Here is a 21,031-nt window from a genome sequence, read left to right on the forward strand (position 1 = left end):
TAATTTTTAAAATGGAAGAAATTTGTCTTGCTGTAATTGCCACCCAATCTGAAGCTACAAAAGAAGGAATTCTAATCTTGATATTACATAAACTCAAATCAAAAAGCATGCATTAAATCCTTACTACCTTCTATATAAAGACAAAACCAAATACATTAACTGCCCACAAGATACTTACGTTTTATTTTAGAAGATATAATATGAACACAGAAAATTGTATTCAAGATAAGCAAGAAAAAATTCAAAGAAAAGGAATGAACTAACTTGAGAAATCAGGAAAGGCCCCTATTAGAACAAGGAACTTTTAAGTCTTGAAGAAAGGTGGATACTAGATGAACCAGCATTACAGGCATAGAAGATAGCTAATGGTGAGGCATGGAGATGAGAGATAGCATGTCATGCCTGGAGAATAACAAATAAACCACTTTGGTTCAAAGATAGAGTATACAAGGCAGAATGATACAAAATCAATCTATAAAGGTCAATTGGAACCAGAGTGTGAAGTTGAGATAACAAAGAGATGAGGCTAACCTTAGGCCAGAGTTATTGGGAACCACTAAAACTTTTTGAGGAAGGGAGTGACATGGTCAAACCTGTGGATTAAGAATATCACCACTGGACTTCCGGTCAAGATGGTGGCTTAGAGCAAGCTAAAGTTCAGATCTCCGGAAACCCTTCCCTACCGATCTCAAACTATATGCTCCTAGGGTGCCAAAATTCAAAACAATCAGCAGCATAGACCCTGGGAATCCTCCTCCTGGAACTGGACCTGGATCAAAAGGTACGGCCCCCCCCTCAAAATCCAGAACCCGAGATCATTCGGACCTAAGGGGTAGGAGCACTGAGTCCAAGGCTACAGAGGGAAACAGAGACCCGAGATTGTAACCCCCTGGCCAGATCCTTCCATCTGAGTTCCAGTGAAAGTCACTGCCCTCGGAGCTCCGGGAAGCCGCGGCCCCTCCCCCCTCAGAGAGCAGGGTCGTCTGAAACAACAGTAACCCTAAGGGCTGGCAAGACAGCCTCAAGGCCAGCTATTGTGAAGGCAACTTCCGGAAAGCAACCCGACCCAGTCGAGGGGGCACCCAAACAGCAGGGAAACAGAGAATGTCGAGCGAGAGTGTAACCCCCTGGCCAGATCCTTCCATTCCAATTCCAGTGAAAGTCACTGCCTTAAGGCATACTCAGTTCAACCCAGGGAAAGCTCATAGAACGGACAATCTGCCCAGGACTAAAACCTCTGAACACCAGACAGAGATAAGAAAAGCTAATCCTCCCCAATCAGAGATGGCAAACTCCACAGAAGCACAGAAGCCCCCAAATCCCAAGAAAAATAAGAAGAAAGGGGCAACTTTGGACACATTCTATGGAGCCAAAATACAAAATACAGAGGAGATAGAAGATGATACACAAGAAAATGCTCCGAAACCTTCCAAAGGAAATGGAAACTCTCCACAAACCCATGAAGAATTTGAATCAGAAATGACCAAAAAGATGGAAACCTTCTGGGAGGAAAAGTGGGAAATAATGAAAAAGAAATTCACGCATCTACAAAACCGGTGTGACCAAACTGAAAAGGAAAACCAGGCTTTAAAGGTCAGAATCAGGCAACTGGAAGACAACGATCGTGTAAAAGAGCAAGAATTAATAAAGCAAAGCCAAAATACCAAGAAATTAGAAGAGAACATAAAATATCTCACCGACAAGGTGACAGATCTGGAAAATAGAGGGAGAAGAGATAATTTAAGAATAATTGGACTTCCAGAAAAGCCAGAAATAAACACCAAACTCGACATGGTGATACAAGATATAATCAAAGAAAATTGCCCAGAGATTCTAGAACAAGGGGGTAATACAGCCACTGACAGAGCTCATAGAACACCTTCTACACTAAACCCCCAAAAGACAACTCCCAGGAATGTAATTGCCAAATTCTAAAGCTCTCAAACAAGAGAAAAAATCTTACAGGAAGCCAGAAAAAGACAATTTAGATATAAAGGAATGCCAATCAGGGTCACACAAGACCTTGCAAGTTCTACTCTGAATGATCTTAAGGCATGGAACATGATCTTCAGAAAGGCAAGAGAGCTGGGTCTTCAACCAAGAATCAGCTACCCAGCAAAACTGACTATATACTTCCAAGGGAAAGTATGGGCATTCAACAAAATAGAAGACTTCCAACTTTTTGCAAAGAAAAGACCAGAGCTCTGTGGAAAGTTTGATACCGAAAAACAAAGAGCAAGGAATACCTGAAAAGGTAAATATTAAGGAAAGGGGAAAAATGTTATCTTCTTCTTTTATTCAAACTCTCTTCTATAAGGACTACATTTCTATCAATCTATGTATACTAACATGTGGGGAAAATGTAATGTATAAATAGGGGGTAAAGAAAGACCAAATAGAATAATCTTTCTCACACAAAGATTCACATGGTAAGGGGAGGGGAAGAAAACTCCTATAAGAAGGAGAGGAAGAGAGGGTTTTTTACTTAAACCTTAATCTCAGGGAAATCAACTCTGAGAGGGAAAAACATCCAGATCCATTGGGATCTTGAATTCTATCTTACCCAACAAGGGTAGGAAGAAGGGAAAACCAAGGGGGGGAGGGGGAGAGGGAAAACAAAAAGGGAGGGAAAGAGAGGGGGGAAGGGGAGGGAACAAAAAGGGAGGGACTAAAAAAGGAAATATTAAGGGAGGGGACAAGGGGGACTGATTCAAAGTAAATCACTGGACTAAAAGGTAGAGCCGAAGAAGAAAAGGTTAGAATTAGGGAAGGATATCAAAATGCCAGGGAGTCCACAAATGACAATCATAACTTTGAATGTGAATGGGATGAACTCACCCATAAAACGTAGACGAATAGCAGAATGGATTAAAATCCAAAACCCTACCATATGTTGTCTTCAAGAAACACACATGAGGTGGGTTGACACCCACAAGGTCAGAATTAAAGGATGGAGTAAGACCTTCTAGGCCTCAACTGACAGAAAGAAGGCAGGAGTGGTAATCACGATATCTGATAAAGCCAAAGCAAAAATACACCTGATCAAAAGGGACAGGGAAAGTAATTATATTTTGATAAAAGGGACTTTAGACAATGAGGAAATATCATTAATCAACATGTATGCACCAAATAATATAGCACCCAAATTTCTAATGGAGAAACTAGGAGAATTGAAGGAAGAAATAGACAGTAAAACGATATTAGTGGGAGACTTAAACCAACCATTATCAAATTTAGATAAATCAAATCAAAAAATAAATAAGAAAGAGGTAAAAGAAGTGAATGAAATCTTAGAAAAATTAGAATTAATAGACTTATGGAGAAAAATAAATAGGGATAAAAAGGAATACACCTTCTTCTCAGCACCACATGGCACATTCACAAAAATTGATCATACATTAGGTAACAGAAACATAGCACACAAATGCAGAAAAGCAGAAATAATGAATGCAGCCTTCTCAGATCACAAGGCAATAAAATTAATGATTAGTAATGGTACATGGAAAACCAAATCAAAACCTAATTGTAAATTAAACAATATGATACTCCAAAATTGTTTAGTTAAACAAGAAATCATAGAAACAATTAATAATTTCATCGAGGAAAATGAAAATGGAGAGACATCCTTTCAAACCTTTTGGGATGCAGCCAAAGCGGTAATCAGAGGCAAATTCATATCCCTGAATGCTTATATTAACAAACTATGGAGAGCAGAGATCAATCAATTGGAAATGCAAATGAAAAAACTCAAAAGCAATCAAATTAAAACCCCCCAGCAGAAAACCAAACTAGAAATCCTAAAAATTAAGGGAGAAATTAATAAAATTGAAAGTGATAGAACTATTGATTTAATTAATAAGACAAGAAGCTGGTACTTTGAAAAAACAAACAAAATAGACAAAGTACTGGTCAATCTAATTAAAAAAAGGAAAGAAGAAAAGCAAATTAACAGGATCAAAGATGAAAAGGGGGACAGCACCTCTGATGAAGAGGAAATTAAGGCAATCATTAAAAATTATTTTGCCCAATTATATGGTAATAAATACACCAATTTAGGTGATATGGATGAATATATACAAAAATACAAACTGCCTAGACTAACAGAAGAAGAAATAGAATTCTTAAATAATCCCATATCAGAAAATGAAATCCAACAAGCCATCAAAGAACTTCCTAAGAAAAAATCCCCAGGGCCTGATGGATTCACCAGTGAATTCTATCAAATATTCAGAGAAAAGGTAATCCCAATACTATACAAACTGTTTGACATAATAAGCAAAGAGGGAGTTCTACCAAACTCCTTTTATGACACAAACATGGTACTGATTCCAAAACTAGGCAGGTCAAAAACAGAGAAAGAAAACTATAGACCAATCTCCCTAATGAATATAGATGCAAAAATCTTAAATAAGATACTAGCAAAAAGGCTCCAGCAAGTGTTCAGAAGGTTCATCTACCATGATCAAGTAGGATTTATACCAGGGATGCAGGGCTGGTTCAATTTTAGGAAAACCATCCACATAATTGACCATATCAACAAGCAAACCAACAAGAACCACATGATTATCTCAGTAGACGCAGAAAAATCATTTGATAAAATAAAACACCCATTCCTATTAAAAACACTAGAAAGCATAGGAATAGAAGGGTCATTCCTAAAAATAATAAACAGTATATATCTAAAACCATCAGCTAATATCATCTGCAATGGGGATAAACTAGACGCATTCCCAATAAGATCAGGAGTGAAACAAGGATGCCCATTATCACCGCTACCATTTGACATTGTACTAGAAATACTAGCAGTAGCAATTAGAGAAGAAAAAGAAATTGAAGGCATCAAAATAGGCAAGGAGGAGACCAAGTTATCACTCTTTGCAGATGACATGATGGTCTACTTAAAGAATCCTAGAGATTCAACCAAAAAGCTAATTGAAATAATCAACAACTTTAGCAAAGTTGCAGGATACAAAATAAACCCACATAAATCATCAGCTTTTCTATATATCTCCAACACAGCTCAGCAGCAAAAACTGGAAAGAGAAATCCCATTCAAATTCACCTTAGACAAAATAAAATACCTAGGAATCTACCTCCCGAGACAAACACAGGAACTATATGAACACAACTACAAAACACTCTCCACACAACTAAAACTAGACTTGAGCAATTGGAAAAACATTAACTGCTCATGGATAGGATGAGCCAATATAATAAAAATGACCATCCTACCCAAACTTATTTATCTATTTAGTGCCATACCCATTGAACTTCCAAAATACTTCTTCACTGATTTAGAAAAAAACATAACAAAATTCATTTGGAACAACAAAAGATCAAGGAAATCCAGGGAAGTAATGAAAAAAAAAAACATATGATGGGGGCCTTGCAGTCCCTGACCTTAAACTATATTACAAAGCAGCAGTCATCAAAACAATTTGGTTATGGTTAAGAAACAGAAAGGAAGATCAGTGGAATAGACTGGGAGAAAGCGACCTCAGCAAGACAGTATACGATAAACCCAAAGATTCCAGCTTTTGGGACAAAAATCCACTATTCAATAAAAACTGCTGGGAAAATTGGAAGACAGTGTGGGAGAGACTAGGAATAGATCAACACCTCATACCCTACACCAAGATAAAATCAAAATGGGTGAATGACTTGAACATAAAGAAGGAAACTATAAGAAAATTGGGTAAACACAGAATAGTATACATGTCAGACCTTTGGGAGGGGAAAGACTTTAAAACCAAGCAAGACATAGAATCACAAAATGTAAAATAAATAATTTTGACTACATCAAATTAAAAAGCTTTTGCACAAACAAAACCAATGTAACTAAAATCAGAAGGGAAACAACAAACTGGGAAAAAATCTTCATAGAAACCTCTGACAAAGGTTTAATTACTCAAATTTATAAAGAGCTAAATCAGTTGTACAAAAAATCAAGCCATTCTCCAATTGATAAATGGGCAAGGGACATGGATAGGCAGTTCTCAGATAAAGAAATCAAAACTATTAATAAGCACATGAAGAAGTGTTCTAAATCTCTTATAATCAGAGAGATGCAAATCAAAACAACTCTGAGGTATCACCTCACACCAAGCAGATTGGCTAACATGATAGCAAAGGAAAGTAATGAATGCTGGAGGGGATGTGGCGAAGTAGGGACATTAATTCATTGCTGGTGGAGTTGTGAACTGATCCAACTATTCTGGAGGGCAATTTGGAACTATGCCCAAAGGGCGACAAAAGAATATCTACCCTTTGATCCAGCCATTGCACTGCTGGGTCTGTACCCCAAAGAGATAATGGACACAAAGACTTGTACAAAAATATTCATAGCTGCACTCTTTGTGGTGGCCAAAAACTGGAAAATGAGGGGATGCCCATCAATTGGGGAATGGCTGAGCAAATTGTGGTATATGTTGGTGATGGAATACTATTGTGCTCAAAGGAATAATAAAGTGGAGGAGTTCCATGGAGACTGGAACAACCTCCAGAAAGTGATGCAGAGCGAGCGGAGCAGAACCAGGAGAACATTGTACACAGAGACTAATACACTGTGGTATAATCGAATGTAATGGACTTCTCCATTAGTGGCGGTGTAATGTCCCTGAACAATCTGCAGGGATCTAGGAGAAAAAAAACACCATTCATACGCAGAGGATAAACTGTGGGAGTAGAAACACCGAGGAAAAGCAACTGCCTGAATACAGCGGTTGAGGGGACATGACAGAGGAGAGACTCTAAATGAACACTCTAATGCAAATATTATCAACATAGCAATGGGTTCAAATCAAGAAAACATGTAATGCCCAGTGGATTTACGCGTTGGCTATGGGGGTTGGGGGGGGAGGAAAAGAAAATGATCTATGTCTTTAATGAATAATGCTTGGAAATGATCAAATAAAATATTAAAAAAAAAAAGAATATCACCATTACAGCTATGATCCTAAACAGGTTGGAAAGGGGAGAAGCTACATGCAGGATGGCTGACCTGAGAAAGGAGAAAATATTCAAGATCCTACCTTCACCTTGTATAATCTCAAGCTTCGTTCAAGTGTCATTTTACTTATGACCAATTATATGAGTCTGATTCTGATCCATATCCAAAATTGGTAAATGTCTCCCTACATTCCTGTCTAGAAATCACTTTGTATTTATTCTTATCCACTTTTCTGTGTTCATGGTTTTTTTTTTTCCACCCAGTAGAATTCTTCCCAATTCAAAGCTTCGTGAGGGCAGGGAGTATTTCATTCTTGTCTTTGTATTCTTAGCATTTAACAAAATGTGTACATTATAGACTGTTTAGAAATGCTTGTTTAATGGAGACAATGGGAACTAGGGAAGTGATTTATGATTAGATAAAATGGGTTAATGCAAAAAAATTATGAAATAAAAATGTAAAATCTTGGCACCTCATTGAATGTGAGGTAAATGAAAATCAAGGAAAACTGAGGTAGTCAATCCCAGTGGCAAGAAGAAAGATGGTGATTTTGATAGAAACAGGGAAGTTAGGAAGAAAGAAGGGTTTAAAAGAAACTGATTAACCGCTGTCCATGTTTTATCTAAGATGGCTGAGGAGCATCAAAATGGAGTTATCTAGCAGGTAATTGGAGATGTAGGATGAAATCCAAAAGAGAATGGTATGACAGCTAAGTGCTTCAGTGGATTGAGAGTAAGGACTAGAGACAGAATGCCCTGAGTTCATATCTGGCCTCAGACACTTCCTAGCTATGTGACTCCAGGCAAATCACTTAACCCCAATTGCCTAGCCTTACTCTTCTGCTTTAGAAGCAATATTTAGTATTTCTTCTGAGACAGAAGGAAAGCTTGTTTTTGTTTGTTTGTTTTACATAATGGTCTGGGGTGGGGGGAGCTGATGAAGGCTGGATTGTAGATCTGGGATCCCTCTGTAAAAGGTTGACTCCAAGGGAACTGATCACATTATCAAAGTAGAGAGATAAGAGAGAACACAGAGAGATCCCTTGGGTAAAACCATGCATTTGAAGAGGGTTGTGGATATTGATTTCCTCCAAAAAAAATCAGAGTAGTCAGACAAATAGAGGTAGAACAACTATTGGTTATTAAACATGTAATATCTTGAAAACCAAACTGTTGTCATGAAAGCCAAAGGAAAAAATAAAGCAGTAGCCAAAAGAATAAAAAGGGAGAGAAAAGTAAGGAAGTATGAAAAACCCACTAGATTTAGCAATAAGTAAAGAGGCTAGAAGATGAAGTCATAAAGTCAATGAATGATCCTGTGTTGTTTTTTTTTTGGAGTTTAGCTAGGAAAGGGAGATGAGAATTAGGCTGACTTGAAAGAATAGTAGAATCATTTGAAGGTTGTTTGGATAGTTTTTTGAGTATGGAAGAGATCTGTAAATGTTTTAGGTGACCTCAGAAGGATCTAGCTGAGAAGAAATTGAAAATTAGAGGGGGAGAGAGAGAGAGAGAGAGAGAGAGAGAGAGAGAGAGAGAGAGAGAGAGAGAGAGAGAGAGAGAGAGAGAGAAAGAGAGAGAGAGAGAGAATATTTGAAGAGCTATAGCAGTCCTTTGTATTTATTTATTTTGCTAACTCATCTTTAGCAATCCTATGATGTGGGTAGTTACTGCAAAATGAGAGCAATACATTTCAAATACTCTCAAGGCTTACCTCTCTTTGTGTCAACTCCTAAATTCTCTCACATTAGATTCAAGGCAATCAAAGGATGTCATTTGGAGCTATCTTTCCAATTTCTTCAAATACTGTAACTGTTATACTAATTCATTACTCATCTGGAAGTCCCCACTCCAATTTAGAAGATCCAGAGAAACCATTTTTCTATTAAATATACTTACTCTCTTCTCCCAGTCTCAAACCCTAATTTTATATGCAACATGTTCTGGATACTATAATTCAAGAATACAGTCTATGATCTTATTATCTTTAGGTAAAGATTTTTAAATTATTTTCAGTTTTAAGAAACTTCATCAACACCTCTGTTTTAAATCAGTGTGTTCTAATAGGTAAGTGGTATATTTTGGTTAGAGAATATAATCAAACAATGAAAAATAAAGATAAAAATAGAACACAAATGGGCTCACTTTTTAAATAAACCATGTTAAAGATAAGAATTTGAGATACTATATTAACAATCAAATAAAGTATGAAACTTTGTGCAAACTTATCTTTTTCATTAGCACAATTCTAGATTCATAAAACATTTCCCCACAAGTTTATCAAGACAACAGATAGTCAAAGCTTAAAGGAACCTTACAAACCATCTAGTTCAGCTTCTTCATTTTACAAATGAGGAAACTTTCATAGAATAATTAGTTTTCTAGCACAAAGTCTCACATGTAGTGATTAGAAAAGTTGGAATTTGAATCAAGGGCTCTATCTTCAAAAGCATCTCCTTTCCCACTGTACCACCAATGTCTCCATATTTGTGAAGAATTTTCCTCACCTGCATTGGTAACCTACTTCCAACCTTCAAGGGATGCTTTACTCTGCTCTCAACCTGAATTAAAACGTCCTTTTATAGAACAATTAATAAATATAACCATCAGAATTAGCTATGAGATCCTTAGGAATGAAAAAGAAGTACTTCATTTTTCAATATGATATTTAAAAAATATTTGTGATGATAAGAAAAGTTAAATTTTGTGTAAAAGTTGTTCAGTTTTTTAATTTGCTCTACAAAAGAACAAGAATATCAAGGGAACTAATAAAAAAAACGGGAAGGATGAGGGCCTAGCAGTACCAGATCTTAAATTGTATTATAAAGCAGTGGTCATCAAACCAATATGGTACTGGCTAAGAAACATAAGAGAGGATCAATAGAATAAACTTGGGGTAAATGACCTCAGCAAGACAGTGTACAATAAGCCTCCAAATCCCAGCTTTTGGGACAAAAACCCACTATTTGAGAACAACTGCTGGGAAAATTGGAAGAAAGTATGGGAGAAATTATATTTAGATGAGCATCTCACACTCTACATCAAGATAAATTCAGAATGGGTGAATGACTTAAATATAGAGAAGGAATCTATAAGTAAATTAGGTGAAAATAGAATAGTTTAAAAAAAAAGAACATAGAATAGTTTACCTATAAGGTCTATGGGAAAGATTTTAAAACCAAACAAGAGATAGAGAATATTACAAAATGTAAAATGAATAATTTAAGAAATAATGTTGATTACATTAAATTAAAAGGCTTTGTACAAACAAAACCAATGCAACCAAAATTAGAAGGAAAGTAACAAATTGGGGAAAAATCTTTATAACAAAAAACCTCTGACAAAGATCTAATTACTCAAATTTACAAGGAGCTAAATCAATTGTTCCAAAAATCAAGCCATTTCCCAATTGATAAATGAGCAAGGTACATGAATACGAAGTTTTCCGATAAAGAAATCTAAAGAAACTATCAATAAGCACATGAAAAAAAAATGTTCTGAATCTCTTATGATTAGAGAAATGCAAATCAGAAAAACTCTAGGGTTTAAAGGACTTTAAAAGACTGCCTGTCCTTTGATCCAGTCATACCACTACTGGGATTATACCCCAAAGAGATGATAGGGAAAAATATGTGTGCAAAAATATTTATAGCTGTGCTCAATGTAGTAGCAAAAAATTGGAAAATGAGGGGATGCCCTTCAATTGGGGAATGGCTGAACAAGTTGTGGTATCTGTTGGTAATAGAATACGATTGTGCTCAAAGAAATAATGAAATGGAGGAATTCCATGTGAACTGTAATGACCTCCAGGAATTGATTCAGAGTGAAAGAAGCAGAACCAGAAAACGTTGTACACAAAGGCTGATACACTCTGGCACAATCAAATGTAAGACTTCTCTACTAGCAGCAATGCACTGATCCAGGACAATTCTGAGGACCTTAGGAGAAAGAATACTATCCACACCCAGAGAAAGAACTGTGGGAGTAGAAATACAGAAAGAAACCAACTGCTTGATTACATGGTTCAATGGGGATATGATTGGGGATGTAGACTCTAAATCAGTGGTTCTCAACATTTCTAATGCCGTGACCCCACAATACAGTTCCTCATATTGCAGTGACCCCAAACCAAAAAATTATTTTGGTGGCTACTTCAAAACTGTAATTTTGCTACAGTTATGATTCAGAATTTAAATACCTGATATGCAATACGTATTCTCATTGCTACAAATTGAGATGTTGAGAACCGCTGCTCTAAATGATCACTCTACTGCAAATATTAATAATATGTAGATGGGTCTTGATCAATGATACTTGTAAAACCCAGTGGAATTGCTTGTTGGCTATGGGAGGGAGTGGGAGGAGGGGAGGGAAAGAAAATGAATCATGTAACCATGGAAAATATTCTAAATCAATTAATTAAATAAATAAACTTTAATTTAAAAATTGTTTTATATAGTCAATGCATGGAACATTTGAAGGAAAAATCAACTTTTCCCAAAGCTTTATAGAAGTGCTCATAAAATGTGATAGAGCAGTGATTACACATTAAAATATGACAGTATGAGACTTTCTTTTTCCATATTAGATGTAGCATAAATTATTTTAGGTGGCAGACTATTTCTTTTTTAATTCTAATTAACGTTAGAAGCCAAACTCAGTAATTCCTTGTCAACCTTTCCAATATCTGTGCTATGAGTTCTATAATGATCCAAGTATGTAAAAGGTTGGATAAAGGATAGAAAATATTGATGAAGACCAAGAATTTTAAAAGCTAAAAAACATACAAAATCCCTACAAGATTAAAAGAAAAATTGAATAAGAAATGTCTTATATAAACTCAAAAGGGCTACATTGGAATTTGAATCTGATCAAAATTTGTTCCCATTTACAGATCTAATAAACCATAGCTTGTGAGTTGTGAGAGACTCTAAGAGATCATCTAGTACAAATAGAAATAGGAGCCACTAAAAAAAGACATCAGGATCCCTGTGGCAACAGATTAACTTAGAAAACCAAATATTAGCATTATCTATGTTCTATTAGATTTTTATTTATTTTGTTAAATATTTCCCAATTACATTTTGATGACTGAACTCAGTTGGAAGCATTATATAGTGTTTGACATCACTGACCTGGTCCTATCTGTTATTTTGTTAATGAAAAAACTGAAGCTCCAAAAACCTCTATGAGACTGCACAGTTAGTAAGAGAGCAGAGCAAATACCACATCTCAATCCACTGATTTTTTTTCTACACCCTGCTACCTCTCATAAATTGTTATTAGTGCAATTATTAGAATAGTGACAAATGATAATGGCAATGACAACAATTGCAGACTCAGAATTTGAGGATACCTCAGAAGCAATAAGCAGTTTTAAAAATGTTGAAATAATTTATTTTAAATCACTTAGAGCCAAGAAAGACAAAATGAAGTATTTAATTTACTGTTCAAAACTGTGCAACACTAGGTAGTATATAAAATCAACAAATTAAACTTCAAATAGATGACCTATCATAGCATTGCTGGACTGACTCCTGATTTGTACCTGCTCACTAAAATAAAGTGTTAGTGAAGGAAAGTATATAAAAACTGTTTTGTTCAAAAGAAAAACACATCTATGAGTATATCCATATATGTCACCTCATTTCATACTTGATTCTAGACTAGTTTGAAATTTTAGATTTGAGATTTTTGACCAGTGTTCTTAAAAGCACCAATTGTAACCCAGTATATCTGACACCAACCAGCTGAAACATATGTGTACACATGCACATACACACATGCCATTCTTGATATAAGGTATGCATGAGTTTCTTATTTTCAGAACTCAGAAAAGTTAATATTTTAAAATATAGAATTTTGGGTATTATTTTGTTGTACTTTTAAATTTTCTTTCCTATTCTAGCTAGTTTTTTTTTATCACTCAAGAATCAAGTTTCATGTTTGATGCATAGCCTCACATATTACTATATTTTAAATCATTTGTCTTGCCAAATATGGGGTAGATTTAAAGAATTTAGCAAAATAGGGCAGGTTGCCAATGAATACTAAAAGTAACTTTATATAATGTTCGCTTGAGTTCTCCAAAGGTTAGACTGGTGTTTACTCCATCACTCCCATAAACCCAACATTCTTTTGCAAACTAGGCTAAAATTAAAAATAATTTTACATTGGCCTCCAATAGTATACCATACACATGTATCATTCAAAAAATAACCCAGTTTAAAGCACAGCTTCCTAATTGAATAAAGTAAATGGATGGATTGTTTACAATTAAAATTCAGAGGAAAACACAGTTATCTGCAACTGATTAGGAACAGGCATATAGCTTACAGTAAATATTAGGAAAAGTCAAGGAAAACACTTCCTTCTGGTAGCTAGTAAAAAATGAAATTATTTTATTTCAAATTCAATACTTATTTGGAAAATGATGCTGCTTTTTCTCCTTGATGCTCCTCTTTATGACTAATCAGGTAAACATTCTGAACTTAATTGATTTGTTTTATTTCATTGGTTAATTCTCCAACCTAATTAATTTCTTAACATCTTTCATACATGTTTCCCAATGTTGTGGCAGGATATAGAAAGTAAGCATAAATATATTTTGAAAGTAACTATGGATATTTAGCCAATTACACTACCTGATCCATTCAGCATTTCAATTTACTTTTTAAAAAAAATGGGTCCTTAATGGCATTTAAAAATGGATTTTCTGCCCTATTCTACCCCCCCGGACTACCTTGGTTTATCCAGTACTACTTTATTCCTTTATATTATTATTACATTATCACCATTTTACCATAATTATTATCATTCAATTAGCAAATATTTATTAAGTCCTTACTATTTACCAGGCACTGTGCTAGGCAGTAGGGATTCAAAGACAGAACAAAATACTCTCTGCCCTCAAGGAGCTTAAGGACCATCATCTCTACCATTCTTTCTGCAACAGTGATTCTCACCTTTAAACTTTGATATGTGAGCTCTGGAACTATTAAGCCTAACTTGCTTGCTTTCTTTGGGGGTGCTGGAGGCAGTCTGGGGAGAGCAAAAGGTAGTTTGACTATAAGGAATTATACTGGGAAAAAGAGTGATTTGGACTTCACTAATGTTTGTGGTATGGGACAGGGGGACCTGTGTGAAAGGGTCTCTACCCTCAGAGATCCCAGCAATACTGCTGCTAAGAGCAGTGAGAAGATCCCCAGGGAGGAAACCTTCAATCTATTACTATGGCCACACCATTGAACAAAGCCCTATACAAATTTTGCTAGCTACAATTCTAATGAACTGGTAATTTTGTTTCTTAGATGTTCCCTCTGCTAACACAAAATGTGTCTATTCACCCCAGTATGTTTTTTGTCCAAGAATTCCTACAATTTCTCCACAGTTTCTACCCAAAGTGTAGAGGTGTCTCCATAAGTTTTGTATTTTACACCTAAAAGCTTTCATTTCTAGATTGCAAAGTGTTTTTTGCCATCACAATAGCTATATAAGGCAAATCAAAATTATTAGTACCTGGTATCTGAGTAGTCTCAGAGAAAAAAGGAAATTGTGATCTAATTAGAATGTAATACTAGTAGCTCATTGGATAAAGCATCAGACCTGGAGATAGGAGGTCCTGGGTTCAAATTGGACTGTGGACACTTCCTAACTCTGTGACTCTGGGCAAATCACTTAACTCTGATTTCCTAGCCCTTACTACTCTTCTCTCTTGGAACTGATATTTAGTATTGATTCTAAGACAGAAGATGAGTTTAAAAAAAAAAGAACTCAGTACTCCTAACTCTTGATTGGATATATCAAATATTAGACATTACTACCTCTAACTCAAGGAAGTTTAAGGCTTAAAACACTCTACAAATACAAGTTGTTAATGATGAAGCATTTATTAAGTATTTCTTATATATATATATATATATATATATATATATATATATATATATATATATATGCCACAGTAGAAAAACAATCCTTGTGATAGAAGAGCTTATATTCTAATAGAAGTAAATCACCTATAAGTGAGTAGTAGCCGGGGAGGAGGATTTTATAGTGTAATATAGCTCAATATGGGAGCAGGGAGAGAATAGAGTCTTCCCTCCCTGCAGGTGAAGATGGAGTTGAGTCAAGAAGAAAGAGAGAGGGTGGATTGTCTTCCCTCTCAGCTTACCCTGAGAAACCCCACTCTGATTGCCTTTCAAGACCTTAATTTCTGTTGCCTCAGAGACTTTGACTACACAAGATTGATACTGTCAGCTTCCCTCTCTCTGGGGAGAGAGATATCACTTCCCTCGCCCCAACTTCAAGTCTCTCTCTCGATGTAATGGAGTTGGTCACTTGTTCTTATTAAACTGGTTTATTTTAAGGGAACAAGATAAGGGATAGTTCAGGAATGAGGCAAAAGGGAAGAGGGAGTAGGAAGTCCCTAAACTAACTGAAACCCCTTTTCCCAAAAGTCTGACAGATCAGGTTCTGTTGGTCTGACCCTCCCCCTTGGGGTCAGTTAAAAGAAGCCCTGGCTCTAACTGCCTTGGCAGCTGTAATCAGTCCAGGAATTTAGAGGATCTGGAGGAAATTTTCCTTCTTATGAACAGCTTTCAGTCCTATTCACTGGTTTGTCTTCTTTGGAGTATTAGGGCAAGTTTTCCCAGGAGGAGATATGTTGGTAGCTTCTCAGGGAGGAGAAGAATCTTTCTAACTGACCAGTTCAGTTCATTTCCTCCCCTCTTCCTCAGAATTCTCTCTCCTTCCTATCCTTCCCCCATTCCTGCAGAACTCTCTAGCTTACCAGATCTCCTTCTCTCTGTTCTGCTGGCAGATTAAGTCCAGTTACTCTCTTACAACAGGAATGGAATCAGAAGGGAGTAGAATACTGCAACATCCTTTCTAGGAACATTAAAAGTATTGATAATATTATGGTTCCAAAACTGGAAAAGTCTTGGAGGTAGGAGATGAAGAGGGAAGACAGAGAGTATCTGATAAGAAGATATCTAGGGAATGAAGAAGGGCATGGCTGGGGCCATTCTAAAATAATAGATCCAAGGTAATAATCATGATCAGACCACTGGTGTCCCAAGACAAGATTTATGGAAGTATGAGATTTAAGTCTTCTGATAATGGCTTCTGTCTGGTCAAGGAAGAAAAGATGCTCATTAAATGATGGCTGAGAAGAGAGATCTGATCTAACTTCCTGTGTCCATGACCATCTGAGTCATGAAAACTAGGTTTTTGTTTTTTTTCTTGTTCAAGCCACTTAGTAGTTGAAGGAATCAGATTAAAGGAAATTTCCATGTAAAGTAATTCAAAAAGAACAAGAAAATTGTGTTTGTATTGTTTTCTTATAATGTATGCCTTCCTACCCTCACCCTGCCCATTAATTATCCCATCCCCTTCACCTAAATCTGAAGTTAATATAATATTGTTAATAAAACTAATTTTCTCAAGAAAATGGCAGAAATACATTTATGTTAAAATAATTTGTATTAGAGAAAGGCTTTCTCATTCCCTGCTCTCTGATTAGTTCTGAAAGTATTTTAAAAATCAATTGAAAAATTCTTTCATTTAATGAGAGTGGATAAAGTATATGTGAGCAAGGAAGGATGGAAGAAGGAAAACTCCAGGACTGAATTATGATGTGAAAAAAAATTGTTCTTCAGTCCTTTCCAATCCCTGAATGTTGAAGTAATAGTTTTGGAAGAGAATTAAGAAACTTCAGTTTCAGTCCCCACTCCATAATTATTTATGCTGTGTAACATGGGACAAAATACCTTCCCCTTTCTGAGTTATATTTTTCCTATCTATAAAATGGGAATAATAATTAAAATCATACCTCTTCTAAAAGATTGTCATAGTGATTAAATGAGACAAGGAAGAAAGCTTTTTAAACTTTAAAATGTGTTTTTTAAATATTAGATTTTCAGATAAATGAAGTAGTATAAAAAACAATGAGCAAGAACTTGGAAGATCAAAAAACTATACCAATTATTCTTGGTAAAACTCTAAAAGAAATCACTTATTTTCTCTGTACCTCAGTTTTCTACAAAATGAGGAAAACTCTTTCAATTTCTATTTCAAGTTCCCTTTCAATGATGACATTCTATCACTCTGTGGCTATCTTTTCTACTGAGCTGGAATCAGATAAAGTTGTAGTATTAACTGTCAAGTCAGTCAAAAACAACTATTAAATACTCACTAGGTACCAGTAATTTTTTTTCTAGGTACTGTGCTAAGCACTTGTAATTTTAAGAAAGGGGGAGAGAGGTGAGTATGGAGTCTCCCTTATCAAGTCTCTTCCCATTGCAATCTGTCCCCTACTTAACTCTTCATGGTCTACTCTCCATACTTCCTTCATACTTTTTTAACCCTTCCCTTATCTTAGAACTGATACTTAATATCTGTTCTAAAGCAAAGAGCAGCTAAAGATTACAGTTGGATTAAGTGACTTGCCCAGGGTCACAAAGCTAGGAAGTATCTTGGGCCAATCTTGAATCCATGGAACATACATTCTAAGAAAGATAACATTCTAATAATTAAGAATGCAGAATATATATATATATATATATATATATATATATATACAGTGCAAATGAAAATAATGAAGGGGAAGGAATTAAAAACAAATATTTCTGTTAGTGATGTGACCCTCTACTCACATTTATGAACCCCACATAGTCATATTCTTTGAGGCCTTTAGTAAGCAAATTAAGCAAACACTTTCCTTCTATATAAAAATATGTGATTTTGGAATATTACATTATACATAAGCCAACAATTCTCAGGAACAGCAAATGGAGAAAATCTGTCTTAGAAGTCAAGAACAATCTCTGTGGCCAAAGCGACTCATGTGCACCAAGAACTCAAAAAGTTGCATTTGGCAAGGTAAGCCCCCAAATGACAACTTCATATAAACTAGAATATTGTAATATGGCACTCATGCAAATAAGCTGAAGAAGTCTTGTGTTTCATAATTCCATCCAAGCAAGTTATGCTGGTTTTAGGTTTTGCCACAGATATTTCATAATATTTTGCATAATAGCCTTCTAGCACAAAGTCAAACCAGATGATGTAAAAAAAAATAAAGCTGGTAGGACTAAGTATTGATGCTGATTTATATTCATCCTTAGATAAAGATAGAGATAACATGATTTGGGTTAATTCCGTTAAGAAAATGGTCCAGAGAAACCTAGAAAAGGGAACTCCAGTGAAATGGTGAATCCTGTGTTTCTTGAAAAAAAGTTTTGCTTGCTAATAAAATCAATTGATAGTTAATAGGCTTGACAAGTCAACATAATATGAAGCCCTCAAAAAAGGGAATCATTTTATGGTTTTTAGTGCTGACCTGCTCCGTTGAAGATCTGCCAAGAAGAATTATATTTTTCTGAGCATCCCTTTCAAATTGTTCGATATAAGGAGGAATCATTCCATTTTCAACATCTTTGTGTAGCTCACAGCTTTTACTGGTGCTCTCAGGCCTCTCAGAAACAAGAATATCTTCCTTCATGACACCAGCTATTTAAAACAAGAAGCCCACATGATTATCCACTTACCTCTCTGAGCTTTCTGATGGTTTAAGAAACAACACAAGTCAACATACTCCCTTTGTTATCTTCAAATAACCAAAGTTCAATTTCCTATAATCAATAATTCAGTAAATGGCTTCATGCTTCAATGTGTACTAGAAACTAGAACTATCTCCAGAGTAAGTTTTTAGCTAAAAAGGTTTATCTTTAAAAATAAAAGGTTTTAGCAAGGTTAGCTGAAAAAGGAGTAGGAGGGAGAGGGAGAGTCAAACCTATTAATCTTGGAAAAGCTTGAAAACTAAGCAAAGTACAAGCAAGCATTAAAAACTCATTCTTGTTTACCAGAGGTAGCTTTAAGTGTAGATGCAATGCTTTCCCACTTTAATATTGCATGCTGTTTACCAGAATAGCTCCCCACTTACCGGCTGTGTTGCTGAAACCAGCTTGAGAGATAAATAGGTAGGATAGAAGATGGAGCTTCCTTAGTCCATTTTCCCATATTAGAATCACTAAGACCTGACAGCTACCAGACTATCCCCAATACAGAAGCACTTTATTTTAGCTGCCTCATTTATTTGCATGGAAATGTCTGTGTTTATATAAATGATGAGTTTGTTTTACCTTGGACAAGCTTGCTCTTTCTCGATCATTTACAAATGGCACCATCTACAAAAAAGTATCTATTCATCTATCCAAATGTACACAGTAAATATGAAACAATCCTCTGTCTTCCATTTTCTAAGAGAAACTAGAGAATGAAAAATGAAAAGATGGAATTTCTTGTGTATTGCCTATGCTGTTAATGCTGGAATTTCAGTGCACCTTAACAGGGTAACTTGCTCCCAAAGAAAATGAACTTTTCTCTTCATGAGAGAGGCAGGATCATGTAATAGGAGTGATAGAACTAGCCTAGAGTACAGGAGAGCTGGATTTTTGCCCCCTTTTTTCATAAGGACTTCGCTTTTCTTATTATGAAAATGTGAAGATGGGCTAGGATCATAGGATACCAGACTGGAAGATTTATAGATTATCTAGTTCAGGTTCCTCATTTTACATGTGAAAAACCTTACTTCTTCCAAATTTTCCCATTACTGTCAAGGGTACCACTATCTTCCAAATCATCCATGTTAAAAACCTAGGGGTCTTCCTTAACTTGGCTCTCCTACTCACTCTCTATATATAATCTGATAGCATATCTTGTCATTTTAGCTTCACATCTCTTGTATACAGTCCCTTCTCTCCCTTCTGTCCCTACTCTAATGCAGATTCTCATCATCTCATGCCTGGGCTGTTTATTGCAATAGATTTTTGATTGGTCTCCCTTATCAAGTTTCTTCCCATTGCAATCTGTCCCCTACTTAACTCTTTATGGTCTACTCTCTATCCAACTTCAAAATGATCTTCCTCCCCTATTCAGTAATCTCTGAAGGCTCCAGGTCAAATATAAAAGCCTCTTGCTGGCCTTTAAAGCATTTAAGAACCTGACTGCCTCTTGTTCTTTGTATTCATGAACTTTATTTTCCTCCAAATATTCTCCTTTCCAGCAATATTGGCCTTCTTGCTGATACTTAAAGAGGATCATGTCCTCCATACCTCTACTGTATGCCTTCTCACTGGCTATCTGCCTTCTCTCAAATCTCCCTCAGTTCCAACTCCTGGTTTCCCTCAAAACTGCTCCAATCCTGCCTTTTGCAAAAAGCCATTCCCAGTCCCCAAATAATTTTGCTTTCTTTTTGTGACTGTGTCCCATTTACACTATAAATATCATATGTATGTCTATATATAAATAGTTGTTTATATGTTGGCTCCTTCATTAAAATGTGAGCTCTTTTAGGGCAGTGGTCATGCTTTTTTGCATCCTCAACAATGAGCATGGTGCCCAGGATACTTAATAAAACATTATTGAAGTGCCTATCAAGGTTTCTTATAGAGAAATTTGATGGATAAAAATAGCTTTTAAAAGTTATGAAAGGGTACCCCCCTGAACTAAGTGGCTCCATCTAGACCCAGAGAGTGGAATTTCTGTATTCAGATATGGCCTCAGGCATTTGCTAACTGTGTGGCTCTGGGAAAGTCACTTAACCACCATTGCCTAGCCGTTACCACTCTTCTGCAGTGGAAACAATACCCAGTATTGATTCTCAGATGGAAGGTAAGAGATTTAAAAAGATATGAAAACAATTGAAAAGGAAATCCATCTCTGAGGTAATTATCATACTTCGATAGATTTATAGTCTTATTTATGTACTATGTTAATAGAAATAATATTCAATTTTATAAATTCCTAAATCTCACATAATACTGTTACATGGATTTGAAGCTGGTTGAAAAGCCAGAGCAAAAGTTTAGATACGAAAGACTCAGTGTCTGTATGGAAAGTTTTCTTTGAGCTAGGGGAAATGAACTGGACTATGTGCTGAAGGACATGTTTATCAAAGTCTTAAATAAAGTAATAGGTAGAGTGTTTATGAAATTTGCATATGAAACATAGCTGGATAAGTCCCCTGTTATTTGGGAAAAATCTCTAGAAACTAAAAGGATGTACTGTGGAACAGTTTAGAACATTA

General features: G+C 35.8%; 1 protein-coding gene across 1 annotated transcript in view; it reads right to left on the reverse strand.

Moving 5' to 3' along the window:
* LOC103099306 (orofacial cleft 1 candidate gene 1 protein homolog) overlaps positions 1-21,031 on the reverse strand; it is a gene marked incomplete at its 5' end in the record, with an annotated part of 113,488 nt that overhangs the window by 45,024 nt on the left and 47,433 nt on the right. The window contains one exon of the mRNA XM_016432629.2: positions 18,284-18,453. Within this exon, the coding sequence (XP_016288115.2) occupies positions 18,284-18,453 (170 nt within the window). The remainder of the gene's footprint in view (positions 1-18,283; positions 18,454-21,031) is intronic.

This window comes from Monodelphis domestica, chromosome 3, assembly GCF_027887165.1.
Source record: "Monodelphis domestica isolate mMonDom1 chromosome 3, mMonDom1.pri, whole genome shotgun sequence".
Classification (NCBI taxonomy): Eukaryota; Metazoa; Chordata; class Mammalia; order Didelphimorphia; family Didelphidae; genus Monodelphis; species Monodelphis domestica.